The sequence below is a fragment of the Odontesthes bonariensis genome, chromosome 4, assembly GCF_027942865.1.
Source record: "Odontesthes bonariensis isolate fOdoBon6 chromosome 4, fOdoBon6.hap1, whole genome shotgun sequence".
Lineage (NCBI taxonomy): Eukaryota > Metazoa > Chordata > Actinopteri > Atheriniformes > Atherinopsidae > Odontesthes > Odontesthes bonariensis.
In genome coordinates, this window is record NC_134509.1 from 17,412,967 (window position 1) to 17,432,665 (window position 19,699).

Consider the following 19,699-nt stretch of genomic DNA (forward strand, 5'->3'; position numbering starts at 1 on the left):
TTTTTGGGATGTTTTGCCCATCATTTGTTGGTTTGTCAAAGGTGCTCTTTATCCGCTGTCCCTCAGTGAGCTGTTATTTTCATATGCAAACGTTCCAGTCATTGCATCCTCTCTTAGACTGATATTTTTGTTGATATGGGCCTTTCTGTTTTTCATTATGGTGAACCGTCGCATGCTCTTTAAAAGTGTTTGATAAAATCTTCAGTGAAAATGTTAGTTAGTTATTTCTCATCTTTACGAGAGATGCTGCATCAGTAATTTTCGTGGCTGATTTGATTGCAAACTATAATTGATGGCATACAAATTGTTGTTTGGATTGATAATTTTTAACTGTACGATCTTGATTAAACATTGTCTATATATACACTTACACTTTCTCCAAGTTAAAGGGCTTTCGTTCCGTCACTGCAAATCTAAAAATAATTCGATCCAGCTTAATTGTACAATTATCTGCACAAATGAAATCCAACTGGAAAAACAACTGGCACTTTTGCCCCGTTTATACAACAGATTACATGTCCTTGACCATTTTCTCCTTTTTGTAAATTTCAGAACATACGAGTGCACTAGATTACAAGACAAACTTATTATTTTTTTTTTATACAAACCTTCTGTCTAAAAATAAACTGCTATCACCGCAGTTTGTCCGACGTAACATTTAAAAAATGAAGCGTTCAACATTAAACGCGTTAGTTGACAACATTGTTGCGTATTTCGCAGTCCAACTCAAAAAGCTCTGCTATGAAAATGTCAAAGATAAATACAGATGATTGATTCACCTGTTTGTTTATTGAGGTCATATATCTTTTTGTTTGAGGTGTGTGTGATAAAAGCTTCAGGGTTTTGGGAAGTACCTCAGAGCCGTCAGTTTTCTTTACCTGCAGTCGGAGCGCTCTCGGTTAGCAGGGAGGAGCTCTGACAGGGCAGCCAAGCTAGCAGCTGCTCAACATAGGAAGGGAAAAAAAAATATTCATTTTTTGCTGTCTACAACAACCTAAACACTGTGCTGTGGATTCTCACACCAGCTAACTTTTGCACTATAATTTCTCATCTGAACAAACGTCGGCGTTGCGGAGGTCACAGTCACTGATCAGTGGTTTCCTCTACAGTGATTGATTTGACTGAGAAAAGAGTATTTGGATTATATGATTATTTACAAATCCATTAAAATCGTGTAAGTTCTCTTGGGGTTTGAGAGGCTTTAGATCAACAAAATTCCCTCTTCACCTTTCCCAGTCTTTGAGTAGCAACTAGTTCTGCTGGTTCATCAGTTTGCCTATAACTGGACTAACATGAGCCATCTATATGGCAGCTGACTCTAATGGAAACCTATAGCCTATAAATGACCTATCAGTAAACTGATAGGTAGATTTTTGAAGCCTCTCACCCACTCTGAAATTGTTGTTGAAGACCCTATAGATGTTACAAATTGCTAGCTTTGGATCCTCACGCTCAACTTGCTCACCAAAATCTTGTTATGTCGGCATGTAAATGTGTGTGCGTGATGCATTCACTGTTTAAATAAATAGATAAATAAACAAATGGATAAATAAATAAATAAGATTTCTACTGGTTACTGGTCTTAGCCAGTCAGTCCCAGTCATCGTCCAATCAATCGTTGCATCAGTAAGGGGAACTATAATTGACACTTTGTCCTTTTACCTAATTTTCTTTTTTTTTGTCATGTATTTTCTACCCAACAGCTCTTCTCCATATACTCGGGCAAATGGGAATCTGCTGCATTTCCAGCCCCCAGTGTTGGAGTTTGGGACACAGTAAGTACTGCTCCTTGTCTGTGCTTTACACGGAGATGTTATTCATTTTGGGGCTGAAAATGATGAAAGCCCAAATTAAGGTCTTAATAACATAACAGGTGAACAGAATGTTCACGGTCTGACTTTACACATTTAGGTTTACACTGAAGTTACGACTGTGGCGTCACACCAAGCAGAAAGACTATTTCATAATACATTGAGCCTGTTTTTTTTAAAGACCAGAGAGGATACCCAAGTATGGCAGTGAGTTTGCTTTTCCAGCATCCAGACATACTGCACAGGGGGGGTGACCCCAGTCAAAAGGGGTTGAGAACTTCACTGTTTGCCTTTGGTACACTCAAAACAGACCATAAGACATAATGCTGTGGCTGGACAGCCATTATTTACTCATATTTTCTGTTATATATCTGGAATGCAGACAGCAGGAACCCCCAAATCCCAACAGGACGAGGGAAAAAAATTGCACAATTAGGTATAATTGCTTCAGGGAACATGTACTTAGAATTCAAATATGGACTGTGAGACCAAAGTCCCACACGTCATCTTGTGGTTTCCTTTTCGTGTAAGAACTATGGGAACAGTTGTATTTATACTGTTCAGCTCTGCAAGTAATTTTGTAAGACGAGACTCAAGAAAATTTGTGTGGTAGTGTTTTGTAAAAACACCAGCTCTTATCAAAGACATCGAGGGGATAGCAAAGTGGATAACAAGAACTAAAGAGATGCTCGTCTAACTTATGGAGTTGTGCGAATCTGATGCAGATTGCCTTTTGATGTTGCCACGAAAATGAAAAAAAGTTTAAAAGAGTTTGATTGTTCTTCCGCTTTAAGCTCTGTTAGTCAGACAGGGCCGTTGCCCAAAATTGAAAGTAAAATCCCTCGCACAGGCAAACAGGAAGTGAAAGAGTCCTCAGCCTCAGATGAAGGGTCTTTTCAGGCGAGTGATTTTCAAACTACATTACTTGAATAAATAAAATGCTGACATGCATGCACGTCTGGATTACAAATTTTTATAGTAATAAGTAATAGTATAAATCAAAATCAAATCAAATCAAATTTATTTATATAGCACATTTCATGTACAAACAGTTCAAAGTGCTTTACATAAAATAAAAGCATTGCAGCAGGGAGTGCAAGAAGCATTAAAAATACATAAAAGAATATAAAAAGAAACAAATAAAATCATTTAAATGAATTTAAAAACAGGCAACAGTCTAGATAGGTTAAAAGATATTTCTATATCATATAGATATATATATATATATATAAGCAAAATGTCTCTTCTTCAAATCTCTGTCCCCATCAGTACTTTACGATGTCCACATTGTGTTCAACCTCAAATCTTGAGATGAAGCTCACACGGTCTTTTGAGGCTGAGGTTTCTTTTAAAAAAAGAAATCCAACAAAGATGTGCATATCTTTTTGTATGAACAGTTAAAACAATTCCACTACTACTTGATAGGATTATTTATAAATTTCTTAATCGCCCACATGGCACAAAACTGTGGAAATACTGCTCAGGTGCATAGATTGTTCATGACTCCACGTTAATTAAGTTTAACCCTCCACATAATGTACTGATGAGCGTCCTCCCTTTTCACCATAAGACCCTACTATTTACTGTCCTGGCGGTCCACACATTCCCTGCATTAACCTCCTGAAGAACACCATCTTGATCAAATTTGGATTTGGGTCAAAATACTGTTTGTGGCATTTTAAATTTAATCAACTCAAAGAGTGCTTATGTTAAGGGCCGAGCAAGAGGTATGTTTTGGCAGGCATTGTGACCGGAGAAATCAAGTTGTTAGTTTGCATTAATCATTGTGTCCCACAGTCACTCTACAAGAAGAGAAATGCATTGTTCTTGTTTGACCCCTTATTGCCCACTATGAGTTAGATGTTTTTTTATTTATTCATTTTCATCTTGCAATAGCCATTACGACCTCTCCAGATCAAATGTATTATTTGGACAGCAGAGAGATCTAATTAAGTTTAATGGAAATGGGAGTCGATGGAACCATTTAATGTCCTAAAACGGGTGAATTTCTTTTCTTTCTTTTTTTTTTTTGTCAGCCAGCCATGGTTTTTCTTGGATGGAGGTTCTGTGCAGAGTTCTGTTGAACATTATGTTCTTCTTTCTACAGGCCGCTGGGGCTGCCAAGAGCTGAAACCATATATATACACAACCCCAGTCAGGAAGTTCCTGTGACACTGCTGTCAATGTTTACATCCAGCAGGCATTTTTACATACCTTCCTTTCACACAAGAGTAAGTGTGCACAAGATATTCACTTGTAGTGATGGGGAGAGTAACCCGTGTACAAGTGATTGGTGTATTTGGTTGTTGATTTAGTTATTATTTTTCTGTCCTAGGTAATCCCACCAAGGGGGAAGGCATCTTTTAAACTAATTTTCCTCCCATGTGAGGAGGGCAATGTAGAAAACACATTATTTATAAACACGTCAGCACATGGGCTGCTGTCATACCAGGTACGTGTGCATTTATAACACCTTCTGCTGTTCAGTAGCTGATCATTTGGTATTTTTTTGGCTTTGGTAAAGTCTACAAGTCTACCTCATGATATAAGTGGGTCTTCCTCTCTCAGCTTTTAGCTTGAGATAGTTGAGTGAATAATGCTTACATGTCGGTTGTGTTTCCACAAGAAGCACACTTGTTCTAAGTTAACAAAGGGCCTTTTTTCCGCATGAAGTTTAGATTTTTCTCGTTTTCCACAATTGTACCTTTCCAGACATTCCAGTCGTGCTGTTGCTCAGAACTTGAATATGTTTTCAGTCTGCATGGTCATAAACAAATGTTATAAATTGGCTTTATTCTTAGACTTTATGAATTCATTTGTCCCGTAGTTCACCAAATAATCTATGTTCCTAGTTTGTACGTTTACACTCTGTTAATACAAACACAATGTATGTCAGATAGGTCTGGTACAGTAGATGCACGCCTGAAACAACACTCACACACACACATCGTTTATCACATCCAAAGAACATGAGAAAGATGGTGGATGGCCTGCTCACGTCACTAGCAAATGTCCAATTATACTTTGTCGAGTGTAAGTACAACCTCTGTGAGATAAAGGTGGACATAAATATGAAATGTTTCCGGATATCGGGGCTCTGTCTGACGGAGGCCCTGCGAGGGCTCTGTCACGCCGAGTTCAGCGCGGCTAAACTTCACGTGTGACCACGAATAAATTCTTTGTTTAACTTAAGATTTCTCCAGCTTGTTCTTGGGCTTCCAATAAAAGAATCGGTCTAACACAAAGGAAGTGTTTATGCTGTCAGAAAGTGGATCCTTCAAACCACGTCGGGCTCTTGTTTCCAAAGTAATATGTATATGGGCCCAAAAGCACCATGGACAACACATCCAGAATAGCACAAGTTCCACCGTCAGAGCTAACCACACTTTTTAGAAGTGATAAAATAATAATTGGCTAAATAACTGTCAAACCACTTTTAAAGAACATCCAAAGGCGTTCGCTGTCATACGTCATCCCCCATCACCTCCTTAATAGTTCAACTTTTCAGAAAGCTCTGACAGGTGATCTGATCCCTGTTGTACAACACGCAGTGTTTGTAAGATGTCGTGTTTATGAGCAGCAAAACTAACACAGCCAGATGCACAGACGCTTGGATTTCACCCTGTTCACATGTTTTAAAGACATCTAAATGACTTGATGTCATGCTTCCCATGACCCCCGCAGGGCTTCAACAAGATTCAGACCTTTGAGTGGATTTTCTTGCATTATTTTTTAATTATCTCAAAAAATGCTCTCATCTTTCACAGGGCTAGATTATTAGCCAGCTTACAATGGTTGATATTTGTTGATGGCTACAAAACATTAGCTATGAGATTAACTGCAATGTCAGGTGCTGTCCCACAAGTTGAGTTTAGACACTGCTAAATGAAACTGCTTCTTTGTTTGCTCATTGACTGCCCAGCATTGATAAAAATGCACGGGGTATTTGGCATCCTCTTGATAAATGTTAACTGCTTCTGTTCCAGGTATTTGGAGTGGGAAGACACCACACATCATTAAAATCTTTCCAAAGAAAGGATAGTCTTCTAATATTCCCTCACATCCAGAGCATTAAGTTGACCCAAACTCAGGTACGTGCTTGAATGTTTTCGTACTTGTTTGTGAAGGCCAGGCATGGTCGTAAATAACAGCTCATCATTGGAAACAGCTGATTTCCCTCTTCCTGCCATCCCAGATAAACACAGCTCTGCATACGCACACAAGAGCTTTTGGATGCACCCTGACAAGCAGTCACTGTCACCAAATTATTGGATGAGTGCGTAGTCTGCATGAATTAGAAACTTCAATTTTTTTGTTGTTTTTTTTATTTAATTCTAACCACAGACGGTCTATTTTCAAAGGTTTCCATGAACAAGCAGTCATTTGAACACACACCACTGCCGTGCAAAACGAAAACCAATGACTAAGTATCACATAGTTTTTGAGACAATCAAGGCAGTGAAAGTGTGTGCTGGAGGTTTCTGACAGGAGTCCTCGCCTCCGCAACAGGAAGTGGGGTGGCAGTTGCAAAATGTCAGCTTGGCCAAGTGCAGAGAGACGTGAGCTCTCTGTCGCTCAGACGACTGCATGTGCCGCGCTGCTTGCATGCATTTATTTTTGTCTCAGCAAACTTCCAGTTTCGACATGTGGTTCTCAAAAGCCTGTACGCAGCAGGCCTTTATGTCAGTCTCATGCTTTCATGGTCAAGTTTTGACAACTGCGCCAATTTCAGATGATGTCAGTGCTGTTTTTCATTTATCGTAATTCTTTTTTTGTTTTGTTTTTTGCATTTCTTTTCAAAATTCACTTCCATTATTATTATTTCATCTTGTCTAACTTAATTTTAGTGTATTTCTTTTGACATAATGTTGCTTTGGTTATGTTTTATTTATAACAGCATGTCCTGCAGTTTTTAAAGTTCCAGTATGTGACATTTCAGACATTATTACAGCAGCAAGGAACCACTTGCTATATGAAGATGTAGCTACTTATTGGTGTTCTTACCAAAGTGTGCAGCCTCTCGTCCGCTGTGAGCCATACATTTCCTGCTCACTTTAAACTTACCAGGCCAGCAGCACAAGTGCAGACGTACTCTTAGGCCTATTTTTTTTCTGGGGTGAGCAAAGCTCAGCCTGTCCTGCTAAATAATGCAGTTGCTAAGTTTATAAAGAGCCGCTCAGAGAAAGGCTAACCATCAGAATTGTTTGTCTGTTTCTATATTAGAGAGGGGCCTAGTATTGGCAATCAGAAAATAAAGTTACACCTTTATTCATTGACTACTCTGCAACTGACAATTCTTGTGATGCAATTTAAAATAAGCAAACAGACTTTAAGAGGTTTACATGACTGAGAGGTACGGGCTGCATTAAAATGCCTCCAGCACTGTGGGTTTGTGTCCCTGCATTGGAAATGCATAAAATACTTTCAAAGGTTTCTATCCCTGGTGAAATTGCTACAGCTGAATCAGATTTTTTTTTAAGAGTATCAACTTAACATTGCACGAAAGTTAGCATTGTCAGACTCCGTTGGCATCTTTCTTTTTTCCGGCCAGTTAAACTTACAGAATTACCATTGTGACTGTCGGTGAAGGAGCTGACTCTGAATGGCTGTTCATCATAGCAAACGAGTGGACAAGAAACTAGCAACAGGTACAATAGAAAGCTAAAGAGAGGACACAATCTACTATAATTCTTCAAAAGCTCGTCCATGTGGTGTGAAGAGACTTAAGACCAAAGAACAAGCGTTGTGTTGTTTTCTGCGCGGTCTCCTGGTTTCCCTTATTGCCTCTCTGTACTGGCAAGCTTTGTCTTCTTGCACAGGCGCAGATCGTACAGCCTGGCCCGCACTTTGAAGTCATCACTGTGGCAATTTCATCTACTGTTTTGTTTGTTTGGATGTTGGTGATGCAAGGAGACCCAGCAGGGAACGTCTCGCGGCTGCTGGTTCTAACTGGATAATATATATTTTTTTAGGTTTCACTTTTTTTGTCACATTTGTTTTGATTAGAATTTCTGCTCCTAGTTGTTTATTACACCGTCAGTAACTACGCTAGATTCTGGGGCTATTATGGTGACGGTTTGGTGCGTTTTCAGTACAGGAAAGAATGACCAGGACTTTTATTTTATTCGCTTATCTTCTGAAAGTGAAAAAATAAATGCTTCATTGATTATCATTTTAATTGTGACCACTGAGACACTCAAAAAATGTGTTTAGCCGAAGGATTTTCACCAGAAAGAGGAAACCTGTGGAAGTACTCGGTGTGTTCCCACAGCCGGAGCTAAAGCCTAAACCTAAACCCTGCTCGCTGCTGTAACTGATGGACAACAATTCGCACGATGCCGACACATCTGAGTAGAGCTGGAGCTTTAAACAACAATGTTCAAAAAGACTGTTTTGGTGTATTTGTCCATGTTTATGAACATATGAAACCTAGTTGTAATGCTCCCCAATTTGTTGTTGGCACACAGTAGCCTTTAAAAGTGTTGTTGCCTGTTCATAACTTAGTTCCGTAACTTAAGTGCTCAAGAGTTAAGATGCGTGAGCATTGTGGTAGCTGTAACTAAAAGCACTGTGCCTTGTAGTAGAAAAACTGATAAAAGTGTTATTGCTCTTGCTCCTTCAGGAAGATGCTTCCAACATCACTATTCTGGGTCTACTCCTGGAGTCCAGCTTACCGAAGAGTTTGCTGAACAATCCTCAGGTACTTTTCCAGATGTGCTGTAGTGGTTGTCAGGCTCTTCTGTTCTAACCACTCACATTTCTACTTGTGTGAAAGTTTCGCTCATTAGTTTTACATCAACGTTACGGTCCTCATAGCAACTCAAAGTAGTTTTTATCTTCACGTTTTGGGAATCGCACTTGATTAAAAAGAATCATTCACTTTTTCCAAAGTTTTTCTTCAAAAAGGAAAATACCATAAAAGTAAGGATTAAAAGAAAGAAAACTCACCAAGTGTTTTATTGTTGTTCAATGCAATCTTGCACTGTTTTTAGAGTTCTCCAAGTTTTGTAACTGGAAGTGGGCCGCTCTTTATCTCACCCAGTCTGCTTATCCTGAGGGCCAGCTTGTCCAGAACAGACAGTAGAGTTGACCATGCGAATGCCTTCTGTTATCGTCAGAACCCCCGAATGGGGGAGAGATCTCTGCCCAGACTTTTAATTGCTTTCTCGAGAGACTCTATAATTGACACAGAGCTCTCAGGACTCATGGCACCATACACATAAAACGGGTGAAAACCATCGACAGCGTAAGCCTAATTATGAATTTAAAACAAGTTAATTTTTATCCCCCGTTTCAGTTGTATCGCAGCTGTGGTCATTATTCACGTATTCAAAATCAGCACCTGCTCCTAGATCCTTTTGACGTCCCCGCGAACAAAATGGCCTTTGGTCAGAAAGGATGCTGCTTGCAGATTAAATGAGCTTAACAGTGGTCTTGATTTCATATTCAAACTTTTGGCCTTGGGCCCACTACGGCGCCAAGCCAGGATATCTGTCTTCAAGTTGTCAAGTGGTGATTCTCCCACTGAGGGGGTTATTTGCAGTGAGATTTGCACTCTTACAGAGCTGATCTTATCAGCTGCAAGTGGGTGTTACTCACGTGGTGATGGAGGTAAGAGTTTAGGCGAGTGCATTGGATTGCCGCCCGCTTCTATCTGTTAGTGTCAGTGTGCTGCTGCTTTATCGTGGTTTGGAAAATTCAGCCGTCGATCTTTTTAATATTAAAGGAATGGTTCGGCGTAAAATGATCATTTGAGCATCACATGGTAATGCCACATAATTTATATGGGTGATGAGCCTTTCTCCGAAAGACCGCGGCATTCCGAAGTTGGCTATTTTGAAGTGTTTTGTTAGAAACGCAGCCAAAGCAACTGGACGGGGCCAATTTGGAAAATATAAGAAATCGGTTGTTTTTCCGCGATAAACAAGCTCAAAAGCGCTACATACTTCAGCTGTGTCATAACAAAGGCCTCGTCAAGCAAACCGAGGCACAGAGAAGTTCATCGGACCACACAGCCTTTCACTGGATAGTGTTTTTTGAGGCATCACCGGTAGTTCCAACTCCTAGTCTGACCCGGATGTAGGCCTACTGCTTCAAGTTATCAAAGGGAGGCTGAGACGCAAATATGGCAGAAGACGACCATAATTTTTCCGTAGACGAGCCATTTGCGTTTGAAGGCCAACCATACTTGTTTGAGCCTGAATATACAGACGAGGAGTTGCGGGAACGGGAGGAACAACAGAGATGTGCGGAGCAAGCGTCAGTGGGCGCTTCTGCTCGGTCGCGTACTGGAGGTATTTATCTCCTGTAGTAGGTTATATTTACTGTAACACTGTCTGTATGCCTCCCAAATAGAGTGCCTGCTTGCTGGCAAAGATGCACGGTGTTGCGATCAGTTTTACAGAAGTCAATTCATGATGAGACTGACAAACTTATACATGTTTCTCTCTCTTCAAACACTTCAAACATACCTCCAAAGCCATGCGCCTTTTCGGTACAGCATTCTTCTGGGGGGGGCTGTGTGGTCCGATGAACTTGTCTGTGCCTCGGTTTGCTTGACGAGGCCTTTGTTATGACACAGCTGAAGTATGTAGCGCTTTTGAGCTTGTTTATCGCGGAAAAACAACCGATTTCTTATATTTTCCAAATTGGCCCTGTCCAGTTGCTTTGTCTGCGTTTCTAACAAAACACTTCAAAATAGCCAACTTCGGAATGCCGAGGTCTTTCGGAGAAAGGCTCATCACCCATATAAATTATGTGGCATGACCATGTGATGCTCAAATTATCATCTTACGCCGAACCATTCCTTTAAGATGTCGTTTTTTTCCCCCTTTTTTTTCTAATTTTTTTATCAAGAGCTGCATTTCAGTTGGGCTGCTTTTACATTTTTTTTTTTTTTTTTTTAACAATTTAAAAAACTTTCTGTATGAGCACATGGTTTTAATATTAGCCGTTCAAAGTCTCAGTTGCCATTGTTCAGTGTGTTCTCTGTCACAAGGGCTCCCATCACATGAATTCATTCAGTTTATCTTCCTAGCTTTAATATTTGACTGGCAGTCTTCTCATTGCATTTTCATGTTGAACCCTCTCCTGCACTCCTGGCTGCTGAATCAGCACCACCCACTTATCTCGACGAACCCACCCCTAATAATCACATAACAGCAATGGATGGAAATGCTCATATACTTGGAGTTTTATTAGTTGATCTTCTGAAAAAGACTATGTTAGAATTTACGGTTTTATTTAGGTGTTGACCCTGCTGGAGTCTCTTCCTTTAGCTGAATTTCTTAATTCTCTAATCACTGCTCATTCCTCTCATGTTTCCCTTTCCTTTTGTTTGGTGCATGACTGGTATGCCTTTCCTGTCCCGTCCCAGGGGTCCTGCCTTCAGAGTGAGGAACGGCTCAGTCTGCAGATTAATCTGTCGGCGCGTGGCGACCGGCCGGCTGACCTGGACAAGCTCAAGCCCTATGTCATTGAGCACATTTTGTTCCTGTTGGTTGCTCCTACTGCTGGGCAGGCTGCATTGGGTGAGTGTCTGTCTGTGGCCTCTATGGTCCAACATCTAGAGGGAAATTCACATGAAGTGTATACAGACAGTGAGTTGTGGTATTCAGTATTCAGCCCAACTTTAATAACCATAAAATGTACAAACTCGATCCCAAAAAGTAGTGACGCTGAGTAAAATGGTAATAAAACAGAATGCAATGATTTGCAAGTATTATGAATTCCTAATTTATTTACAGTGGATCATAGAAAACATGTCAAAGTTTAAAGGTGAGACATTTTATTATTTCCTGAGAAGCATTTGCTCGTCTTGTATTTGACGGCAGTAGCATGACTAAAGGCTGGGAGAGGGACAACAAATGGTGGGAAAATTAAGGGCTACTACAAAAAACTGCTGGTTAATTGGTTAAGTTAATTGGCAACTAGTTAGCGTTATGATTCTGTATAAAAGGAGCACCTTAAAGAGACGAGAGTCTCTCACAACTAAAGATGAGCAGAAGTTCTGCAGTCTGCAAAAAGCACATCTTCAAATTAAGGGGCAACAAATTTCAGAATAATGTTCGTCTGCGTAAAATTGTCTCGACTTTTAATATGCCATCATTTACAGTACATTATACATGTATATCATTAAAAGATTCAGACACGGGTGTGAATCGATAGTGGATTCCTGTGATCTTTGGGCCCTCGGGTGGCGCTGCAGTGAAAACAGGCACGATTCTGTCACGGAAATCACGGCATGGGCTAAGAAAAAATGCAGGTTAAAGCTTTGCGTTCAGTTCAGAAGCCCGCCTCTCTGATGGTGCATTTCCAACTTACAGATGGGAAAGGCACCATCAATGCTGAAAGGTACACACAGCTTTAAGAGCAACAACTGCTCCCATCCAGACGACCTCTTTTTCAGGGAAGGTTTTGCATATTTCAGCAAGACCATGTTAAACCACATATAACGGCTTCATTGTAGAAGAGTCATGACGCCGGACTGACCTGCCTGCAGTTCAGAGCCAGGACTGTTGAGCAGCAAGAATCCTGTATCGGACACGAATGAGACGATGTTGTTAAAAAAAAAAAAAAAAAAAAAGATGGAACGCAGTGGTAAACATGGCCCCGTCCAAACTTCAACATTAGCGAATATTATTCACGAAATGGTCAGCTGTCTCACTTTCAGCATTTGATATGTTTCTGTGTTCTATTGTGAATACAAGATTTGGTTTATGAGGTAAACAAATCTTATTTAATTTACATTAAAAAGGTAAAAATTTTGCTCTAATCTTATTCGTTTATTTTCCTTCGCCTTTCTTTCAACTTGAATTCAGTTTGATTCAGTATTTGAACATTTTATAAGATTATGTTATTCAGGAGAAGATGATATGAGAGGTTTCAGAGATAAAAGAAGTCCCTTACTTCTGCTTTCATGGGCCTGCTTTCCGGAGTAATGATTCGGGAGGGAGGGGGTTATAGATTAGATAAAATTATCCACTGTTTTCTACAATAGTGCGCACTAATTGTGTGCATCAGGCATTTTTATTTTCATCCCTTTGCTTCTAAAGTCACAGTACTCAGTATGAACCTCCGCTGACCTCTTTTTGCATTACTTTCATTTTAAACCTTACAGAAAATATTGGTTTTGCTCAAACTGTCATTTCTATGGCTAGAAAATGTAGATTTGCACATTAGGATGGCAAATAATTGTGTATCCCTGTACATGCATTTATCGTCCTTTACCATACACATGTACATTTTTGTCATGTATTTGTACATCTTCCAACAGGGGATGCAAAAATAGGAGTTTATATGTTAAATTCTGGAGGGAAGAAGCTCTATATAAAGGTAAAAAGAAAAACTTTGCTTGCTTTATCATAGCCTTCACGACGTGTCTTTATTCTGGCTTTAACAAGATGTTTCGTGTCTCCAGGACATGCACGTGCTATCAAAAGTGGAGGCCAGCCTTAACTTTAATCAGGTTCTTCTGACACCAGAGGCAAAAAACTTCACTGAAGTGGCTACCTTAGCATGCAGAGGTGATCAAATACTTTCCTCTCAGCTCATGAAATCTACTTTAAATGAAATTGCCCTTTAGCCGGACACCTTGATGTTGACCATCTGTTTGTTTTTTGGGGGTTTTTTTCCATCAGGTTCTTTGCCAGGGCATGGACAGAAATGCACAAGTCATATCAGTTTAAAAATAATGGGAAATGGGACAACCTACAGCTTCCCTGGACTACATATCACGCACAGGTAACACGGAGGAACGTCACCACAATCGCACTTAAATTATAACTTTTAGCCGAGCCAAAACTGACATTTTGCAATATTGTGACTCTAAATGATGTGACAAAGTGTTACGATGCCATTTTAAAGTTTTGTTTGTGCTCTCTCCAGATGGAAAGTTGGGGATTTGTTCAGTCTGTTTCAGGTGAAACAAAACAACTCCAACCAGGTGGACTTGTGGTTCACCAACCCTCTCCCGCAGTCCCTCACTGTGTTCCGTGCCAGCCTCTCAGAGAACCTACAGGGGGTAGTGAAGGTACACGTGGATAGATTATGACACACAGATTCTGACCTGGAAAACGTAACAAATGGACCTCAAGTTGATGATACGATTTGACAGATGGTCTCTGCTGCTCCCTGTCTGACAGGTGATGAACTTCAGCAGCCCATTGAGAGTTCCCCAAGGTTGCTGGCATATCCTTTCTCTTCAGCTGCTCAGCAGGACTCTGCCTGTCAACCACATGATGACCCTGAGCCTGGATACCAGCCTGGGCACTGCTCTGCACATTCCTCTCTACTTCCATTCTACTTCTTCCAGGGTAAAATACCAGCTCTTGTGGCAAGATGATGTATTTGTTTGGAGAAGTCAATCAGAGGTATTCATTATGTTTGTTCCATCAGGGAGAAGTAGCGTTTGAGGCTGAACGAGAGTGTGGACGCCACTGTCCTCTCCGATTATCTGAAACAGGTGAAACTTTGCACCTCCAAAACTCCTTTTTATGTAGTGGTAGAATATGCGCTCTGAAGAATTTGATGTATTTTTGTTTATTCTTTTTTCATTCCCCTCTAATGTGCTTCCAGGTCGTTTAGAGTGGCAGCGCTCCCTTCTTCCAGACTTTTTCACCTCATCCTGGGCTGTTGATGGCAAACTGGCGGCTGAGCTCTGCTCTCGATGGCAAAGTCAAAAAGACAAATTGCCATGCAGGTCAGATGCAACACAAAACAGTTCCCATACTATCTGGTTCGTCGTCACTCAGCATTAATGACATTGATCGTATTATTCTTTGTCGTCTCAGGTGGCCCAGACTCCCTGTCGAAGCGTCGTCTGTTCTGGACTTTGGTGCTACGCCTGTTAATGAGAGCAAAGTGGGCACCTCTTTGTGTTTGTTTGTTTATTTATTTGCATACTTTAAGATAAACCTGTGACATTGGTATCACAGAAGAAATCATTTTATCTGTTCCAGGTGAAGACATTCGTGCTTAAGAATCCTTCACCTTCAGTGGTTTCCGTTGAGATTCGAATCCTCGCGCTGTACCCTTCTCCTCTGGAGGCTCTGGACCTCCTAACCAAATGGTACACTTTGAAAAACCCGTCTGATATGGCAGGGAATTAATCGCCTGTAGCTGTTTTATGTTTGGACTGTTCAGAGTTATGATGCCACAACACAAAGTTTTTCCTTTGCATTGATTGGCAGGTTTGATATCAGCCCTCTCTCAGTCAACATCAGCACGACAGATTTTTCTCTATTGGCTTCGCTTCAAAAGGTAAACCTTAAAACAGCCCATGAAATATTTTTGAACCACTTAAAATCTTCTCTAGCTTTCATTGGCAGCATGGTTGTTTTTGTCTAGTGTTCCTCTGTCTGACGGCGTTTCTGTGCGTTTCCACTCAGGCTGGTGAGCGCATAGACATAAAAGGGGAGGGTGTCCTGCGTCTGCTGCTGCAGCCCTGGGAGTCCAGAGAGGTTTCTGTGGTCTTTACTCCCTCTGAACACAAACCCACCACCACCATTCTTATTATCAGGTACCAGCTCATATCAGAACAATGTGTTTGTTTAAATCATCGGGGTTTGTGTGGTATGAAGATATCGTATCGAAGATATTTTTTTTTTTTAGGGCTGGGCAACGATTAAAATTTTTAATCTAATTAATCACATGATTTCCCTGATTAATCACGATTAATCGCATTTGTATGCAAAATCCAAAAATGAATTCAAAAGTAGTGTATAGCTTTTAGCATTTAGTTTTATTTTAAATGTGCTGCCATATGAATGAAAGTGCCATAACATTTGTTGTGCAAACACACTTTTAACATCAGCATCTTTCTGTAGTTTTTATATAGAAGCCTCGCTCCACTGTCTGTTTCCTTGAATGACTTGCTGCTATCAGTTGTGTGTTTTGCCTTTAAGTGATATTTTAGACTGGAACTACTACGGTGAGAAGACAATTCAACTTGGCAGTGTTTACAGATGACTTTGTTTTCTGTCGACTCCACCGTCTGGAAGAACTTTAAAATGAAAATGGCCGAGTAAAAGTTCCGTACCCTTCTCCATGTTTGGTGGATCCGCCAATTACTTTCTTTTCCGGTTCCGCAGCAGACAGCAACAGACTTTTACAAAATAAAAGCCCGTGAGCAACAGACTTGTACAATAATAAAACGGGTGGTCTGTGGCGTAGTGGGTTGAGCAGGTGCCCCATGTACAAGAGGCTACAGTCCTCACTGCAGCTGGCCCCGGTTCGAGTTTCGCATCGGACGGCCCTGTGCTGCGTGTTGTTCCCCCTCTCTCTGCCCCCTGCTTCATGTCTCTCGAAACTTTCCTATCATTAAAATTTTTTTATAAACCTTTTTTTTTTTTTTTTTTTTGTAAAAAAATGAATAAATAAAACCTGCGTTAATGCGCGATAAAATGTTTATCGACGTTAAATAATTAACAAGTTAACGCGATAATAACGAGTTAACTCGCCCAGCCCTCGTTTTTTTTTCATTTAAGTGTCCCAAATATAGTTAGAATTATTGATTTATTGCTGTTATTATATTATATAATTATTTATCGTGCTTAAAGCTATGTGTGGGACATTTAATATGACAACTGTGGCTTTAACTTCAAGTGGCATCGAGTGCAGTGGTAGCTTATATCTCTTTGTTTTTCAGGAACAACCTGACAGTGTTTGACATGGTGACTATAAAGGGCCAAGGGGCTAAAGAGCTGCTAAGAGTTGGGGGCAAACTGCCTGGCCCTGGAGCCTCTCTACGCTTTAATGTTCCCCAGTCGACTCTAATGGAGTGTCGAGACGGTGAGATTGATGCTTTATTATGGTGTTATTCATTATTGGTACACGATTGCTTTATAGTGCTCGCCATTATTGTGGTTTTAGATCTTTGCTGTGCGGAAAGCATAAGATGGAAGTGCTGCAAATGACTAATGCCACTGTATGTTGCTAACAGGTCTGCGCACCAGTAAGCCCCTGTTTGCCATTCGAAAGAGTTTTAAGGTGGAAAATGCAGGAGAGCTCCCTCTGACGGTCATGTCAATGAATATTAATGGATATAAGTGTCAGGGATTTGGCTTTGAGGTGCTGCAGTGTCATTCATTCAGCCTTGAGCACAACACCTCCTCTGAGATCACAATCGCGTAAGTAAAATTGACATTTTTCTCTTGCAATACAGTCACTCATCACAGATCACTCAGCTGCACACAGTACCCACATCTCTGTCCTGTCTTCTCCTTTATCTCTTCCTCGATGACATCCTCATGCATTGTGTCCTCTCTATACCCTCCACTTCTCATGCCTCTCTTTGTTCCGTCTTTCTTATATATCGCTTCAAGCCATTTATTTCTCCTCTCTCTGTCTTGTGTATGTCTTCAGGTTTACCCCAGATTTCACCTCATCCTGGGTGATTCGGGATCTCACGCTGGTGACATCCCGTGGCAACGCTTTCCCCTTCACCCTAAATGTGACGCTGCCCCACCACATGTTGCCTCTCTGTGCACAGGTGGTTCCAGGCCCCAGCTGGGAGGAAACTTTCTGGATGGTCACGCTCATATTTACATGGTTAGTAACATGAATATTGTGGGGTTTTTTTTTTTTTTTTAGAGAGAAGTAAGATGTAAGATATGTTTTAGGTGCATATATCTGATGAATCACGGTCAAATCTCACCATTTTTTTGTCGCATTTCTTTTTTCTTTTTACAGCTTCTCTTTGTTTGGTGTATGTCTGATGGCTTTCCATCAAGCACAGTATATCCTTAGTGAGTTCTCAACATCCAGCACCAGGAGCAACCACAACTCTGTCCTGTCCCGGGACAATGGCCCAGTCAATAATATCACACCTAATGGAGTAAAGTATGTCCTGCATTTCATTTGATTTTTCTCCCTTTAATTCATTTGCACCCTTCATTGACATAACACTTTTTTTTTTTTTTTTTTTTGGTCTACAAATACCTAAAATTTCCATTTTTGTGTGTGTTTGTGCAGTAAAACCAAAGGCAGTTGTAAGACATATGTGGACACCTGTTCCACATCTGACAAAGGTAAGGGGCGGGGCTCTCCAGCCTTGGCCAACAGCCCCGCCCCTCGTCCTCAATCCTCAAAGAAAGGCTCCACATCCGCCCCTTCTCAAACACAAAAGAAACACAAAGTTTCACTTTATTACACCAAATTTAAGTCCAGCTCATCCTCCGCTGCAGCTCCAACTATGGATGAGGAACATGATGAACATGAAGACCTGACTCCAGAAGCCCCTCTTACCCCAGACTCCTGCAACAACAATGAACCAGATTTCATCTGTGAGCTGAATAACGATCCAGCCACAGACTTTAAAGAAGACCTCCAGAGCACTATAGAAGATAGTATGCCAGCAGCAGTTATGTTTCCCATGGAAATGCCTGCTGGTTTCCCCAAAGACATCACCCTGGGTCCAGGATCCAGACCAGGGTTGTTAGTGTGCAGTCCTGTGGAGATGAGCTGCACTGAGCACTATGCAGCCAAGATAGATTCAGAGAAAAGGGACAATTCTGAGATGGAGGTAAGGAAGGGGCCTCCAAGTTTCCATTTCAGCATGATTAGGTTATTATTGTTTAGCGAAACGCTTTGGAAATTGATTCAGACCTTTTGGAAAGAATCTTGACCCTGAAGGAGATCCATAGCAAGTTACTGTATTCACTGTTTCTCCAGCTTCGAGAAGAGGTCAAAGGCCAGAAGAAGAAGACTCAGAGTACAGAAACTCCCGCTGCAGCCGTGAATAATAAGGGAAAGAAAAGTCGCAGGAAGACAGAAACTGTCTCCACGTAAGACATGCTCACTTGACACAGCTCCTGAAACAGCTTAACACTTTTAATGATTAACTGATAAATAATTAAGACAGAACACTGAGTCAAAGCGCCAAATGATGAAAGAATAACCTCTATTGTTTTTCTTTGATTTTTGCCACAGTGCTCCTGAGCACAACGTGTTAGTAATGCCAGAGAGGGAGAAAGAACCTGATTGGAAACCAGGGGACCGCAACGCCACGGCAGCCCGCAGCAGAACCCGTTGCTGCTCCGGTTTCAAGTCAGAGGCTCTCAAACCTGGACAGACTGCTGAAAGCCCCATCAAACAGAATGGTGAGTGTTCGTTCGCTGCAGTCTCTAATCATCACTGAAACCATAACACACTGCAGGGAGTGTGAGAAAAAGCTTTTCATTTTAATCACAACCTTTCTGGCAGGTGTGTGTCCTACTCGCACTCGCAGAAAGTGTGCAACAGAGCGGCGTGCAGGTGGCGTGTGCGAGTCGGGCTCAGACTCGGGCAGCTCGTCGGGCAGCGTGAGGGCCAGCAGGGGGAGCTGGGGCAGCTGGAGCAGTGCAAGCAGCGCCGAGGGAGACAAAGACCACAGTGCTCGAACGCACGGCTGCACCACCTCATCTAGAAAAAGTACAAAGCACCAACACGCTCCTTCTGTTGGAAAAGTTTCTTTTTTTGTACAGACACGTGTTTTCACAGTTATGTGCTTATGCGTGTTGTAGAAAAACTAGGACAGTAAATGTAAGTTCACCACAGACACGAGCTGTGGATGAGTATAGTTAGCCTCACTGTGCTTGTTTTGTTTTCTTTAAGGAGACACCATGCAGTACAGTGTCTACCCAGCAGAAAGGGAGTGCTACCAGACCGTGAATAACTACAAGGCTCACAGGTATTTTAACTACACACACAATTTAGTTTGCGTGATTGCATGTGTGTGTGAGTGTTAACCATGCGTGGAAAAACCTGCATACAGATTTCCCAAACTGAGGGTAAGAAGTGCATCTCGGATTGCTGTGAAATGTGGGAAGCTATTTTAATCCGTTGACTGTTCTGAGCACTCTTGTTGTTAAAAGTTGGACATGAGCTATTCAGTTTAAAGCGATTCTCAA

The 19,699-nt window shown here is 41.2% G+C and overlaps 1 protein-coding gene across 1 annotated transcript in view; it reads left to right on the plus strand.

Annotated features, from left to right (window-relative positions):
- The window catches only part of tmem131l (transmembrane 131 like), a 37,517-nt gene that overhangs the window by 13,957 nt on the left and 3,861 nt on the right, over positions 1-19,699 (plus strand). Inside the window, exons 4-29 of the mRNA XM_075463265.1 lie at positions 1,704-1,775; positions 3,919-4,042; positions 4,147-4,263; positions 5,798-5,902; positions 8,434-8,511; positions 11,188-11,341; positions 13,087-13,145; positions 13,231-13,336; positions 13,451-13,553; positions 13,698-13,842; positions 13,955-14,125; positions 14,208-14,274; positions 14,388-14,511; positions 14,603-14,672; positions 14,771-14,880; positions 15,002-15,071; positions 15,200-15,330; positions 16,459-16,601; positions 16,753-16,939; positions 17,175-17,360; positions 17,502-17,651; positions 17,784-18,333; positions 18,483-18,595; positions 18,741-18,910; positions 19,014-19,220; positions 19,404-19,479. Coding sequence (XP_075319380.1) covers positions 1,704-1,775; positions 3,919-4,042; positions 4,147-4,263; positions 5,798-5,902; positions 8,434-8,511; positions 11,188-11,341; positions 13,087-13,145; positions 13,231-13,336; positions 13,451-13,553; positions 13,698-13,842; positions 13,955-14,125; positions 14,208-14,274; positions 14,388-14,511; positions 14,603-14,672; positions 14,771-14,880; positions 15,002-15,071; positions 15,200-15,330; positions 16,459-16,601; positions 16,753-16,939; positions 17,175-17,360; positions 17,502-17,651; positions 17,784-18,333; positions 18,483-18,595; positions 18,741-18,910; positions 19,014-19,220; positions 19,404-19,479 — 3,588 coding nt within the window. The remainder of the gene's footprint in view (positions 1-1,703; positions 1,776-3,918; positions 4,043-4,146; positions 4,264-5,797; positions 5,903-8,433; positions 8,512-11,187; positions 11,342-13,086; positions 13,146-13,230; positions 13,337-13,450; positions 13,554-13,697; positions 13,843-13,954; positions 14,126-14,207; positions 14,275-14,387; positions 14,512-14,602; positions 14,673-14,770; positions 14,881-15,001; positions 15,072-15,199; positions 15,331-16,458; positions 16,602-16,752; positions 16,940-17,174; positions 17,361-17,501; positions 17,652-17,783; positions 18,334-18,482; positions 18,596-18,740; positions 18,911-19,013; positions 19,221-19,403; positions 19,480-19,699) is intronic.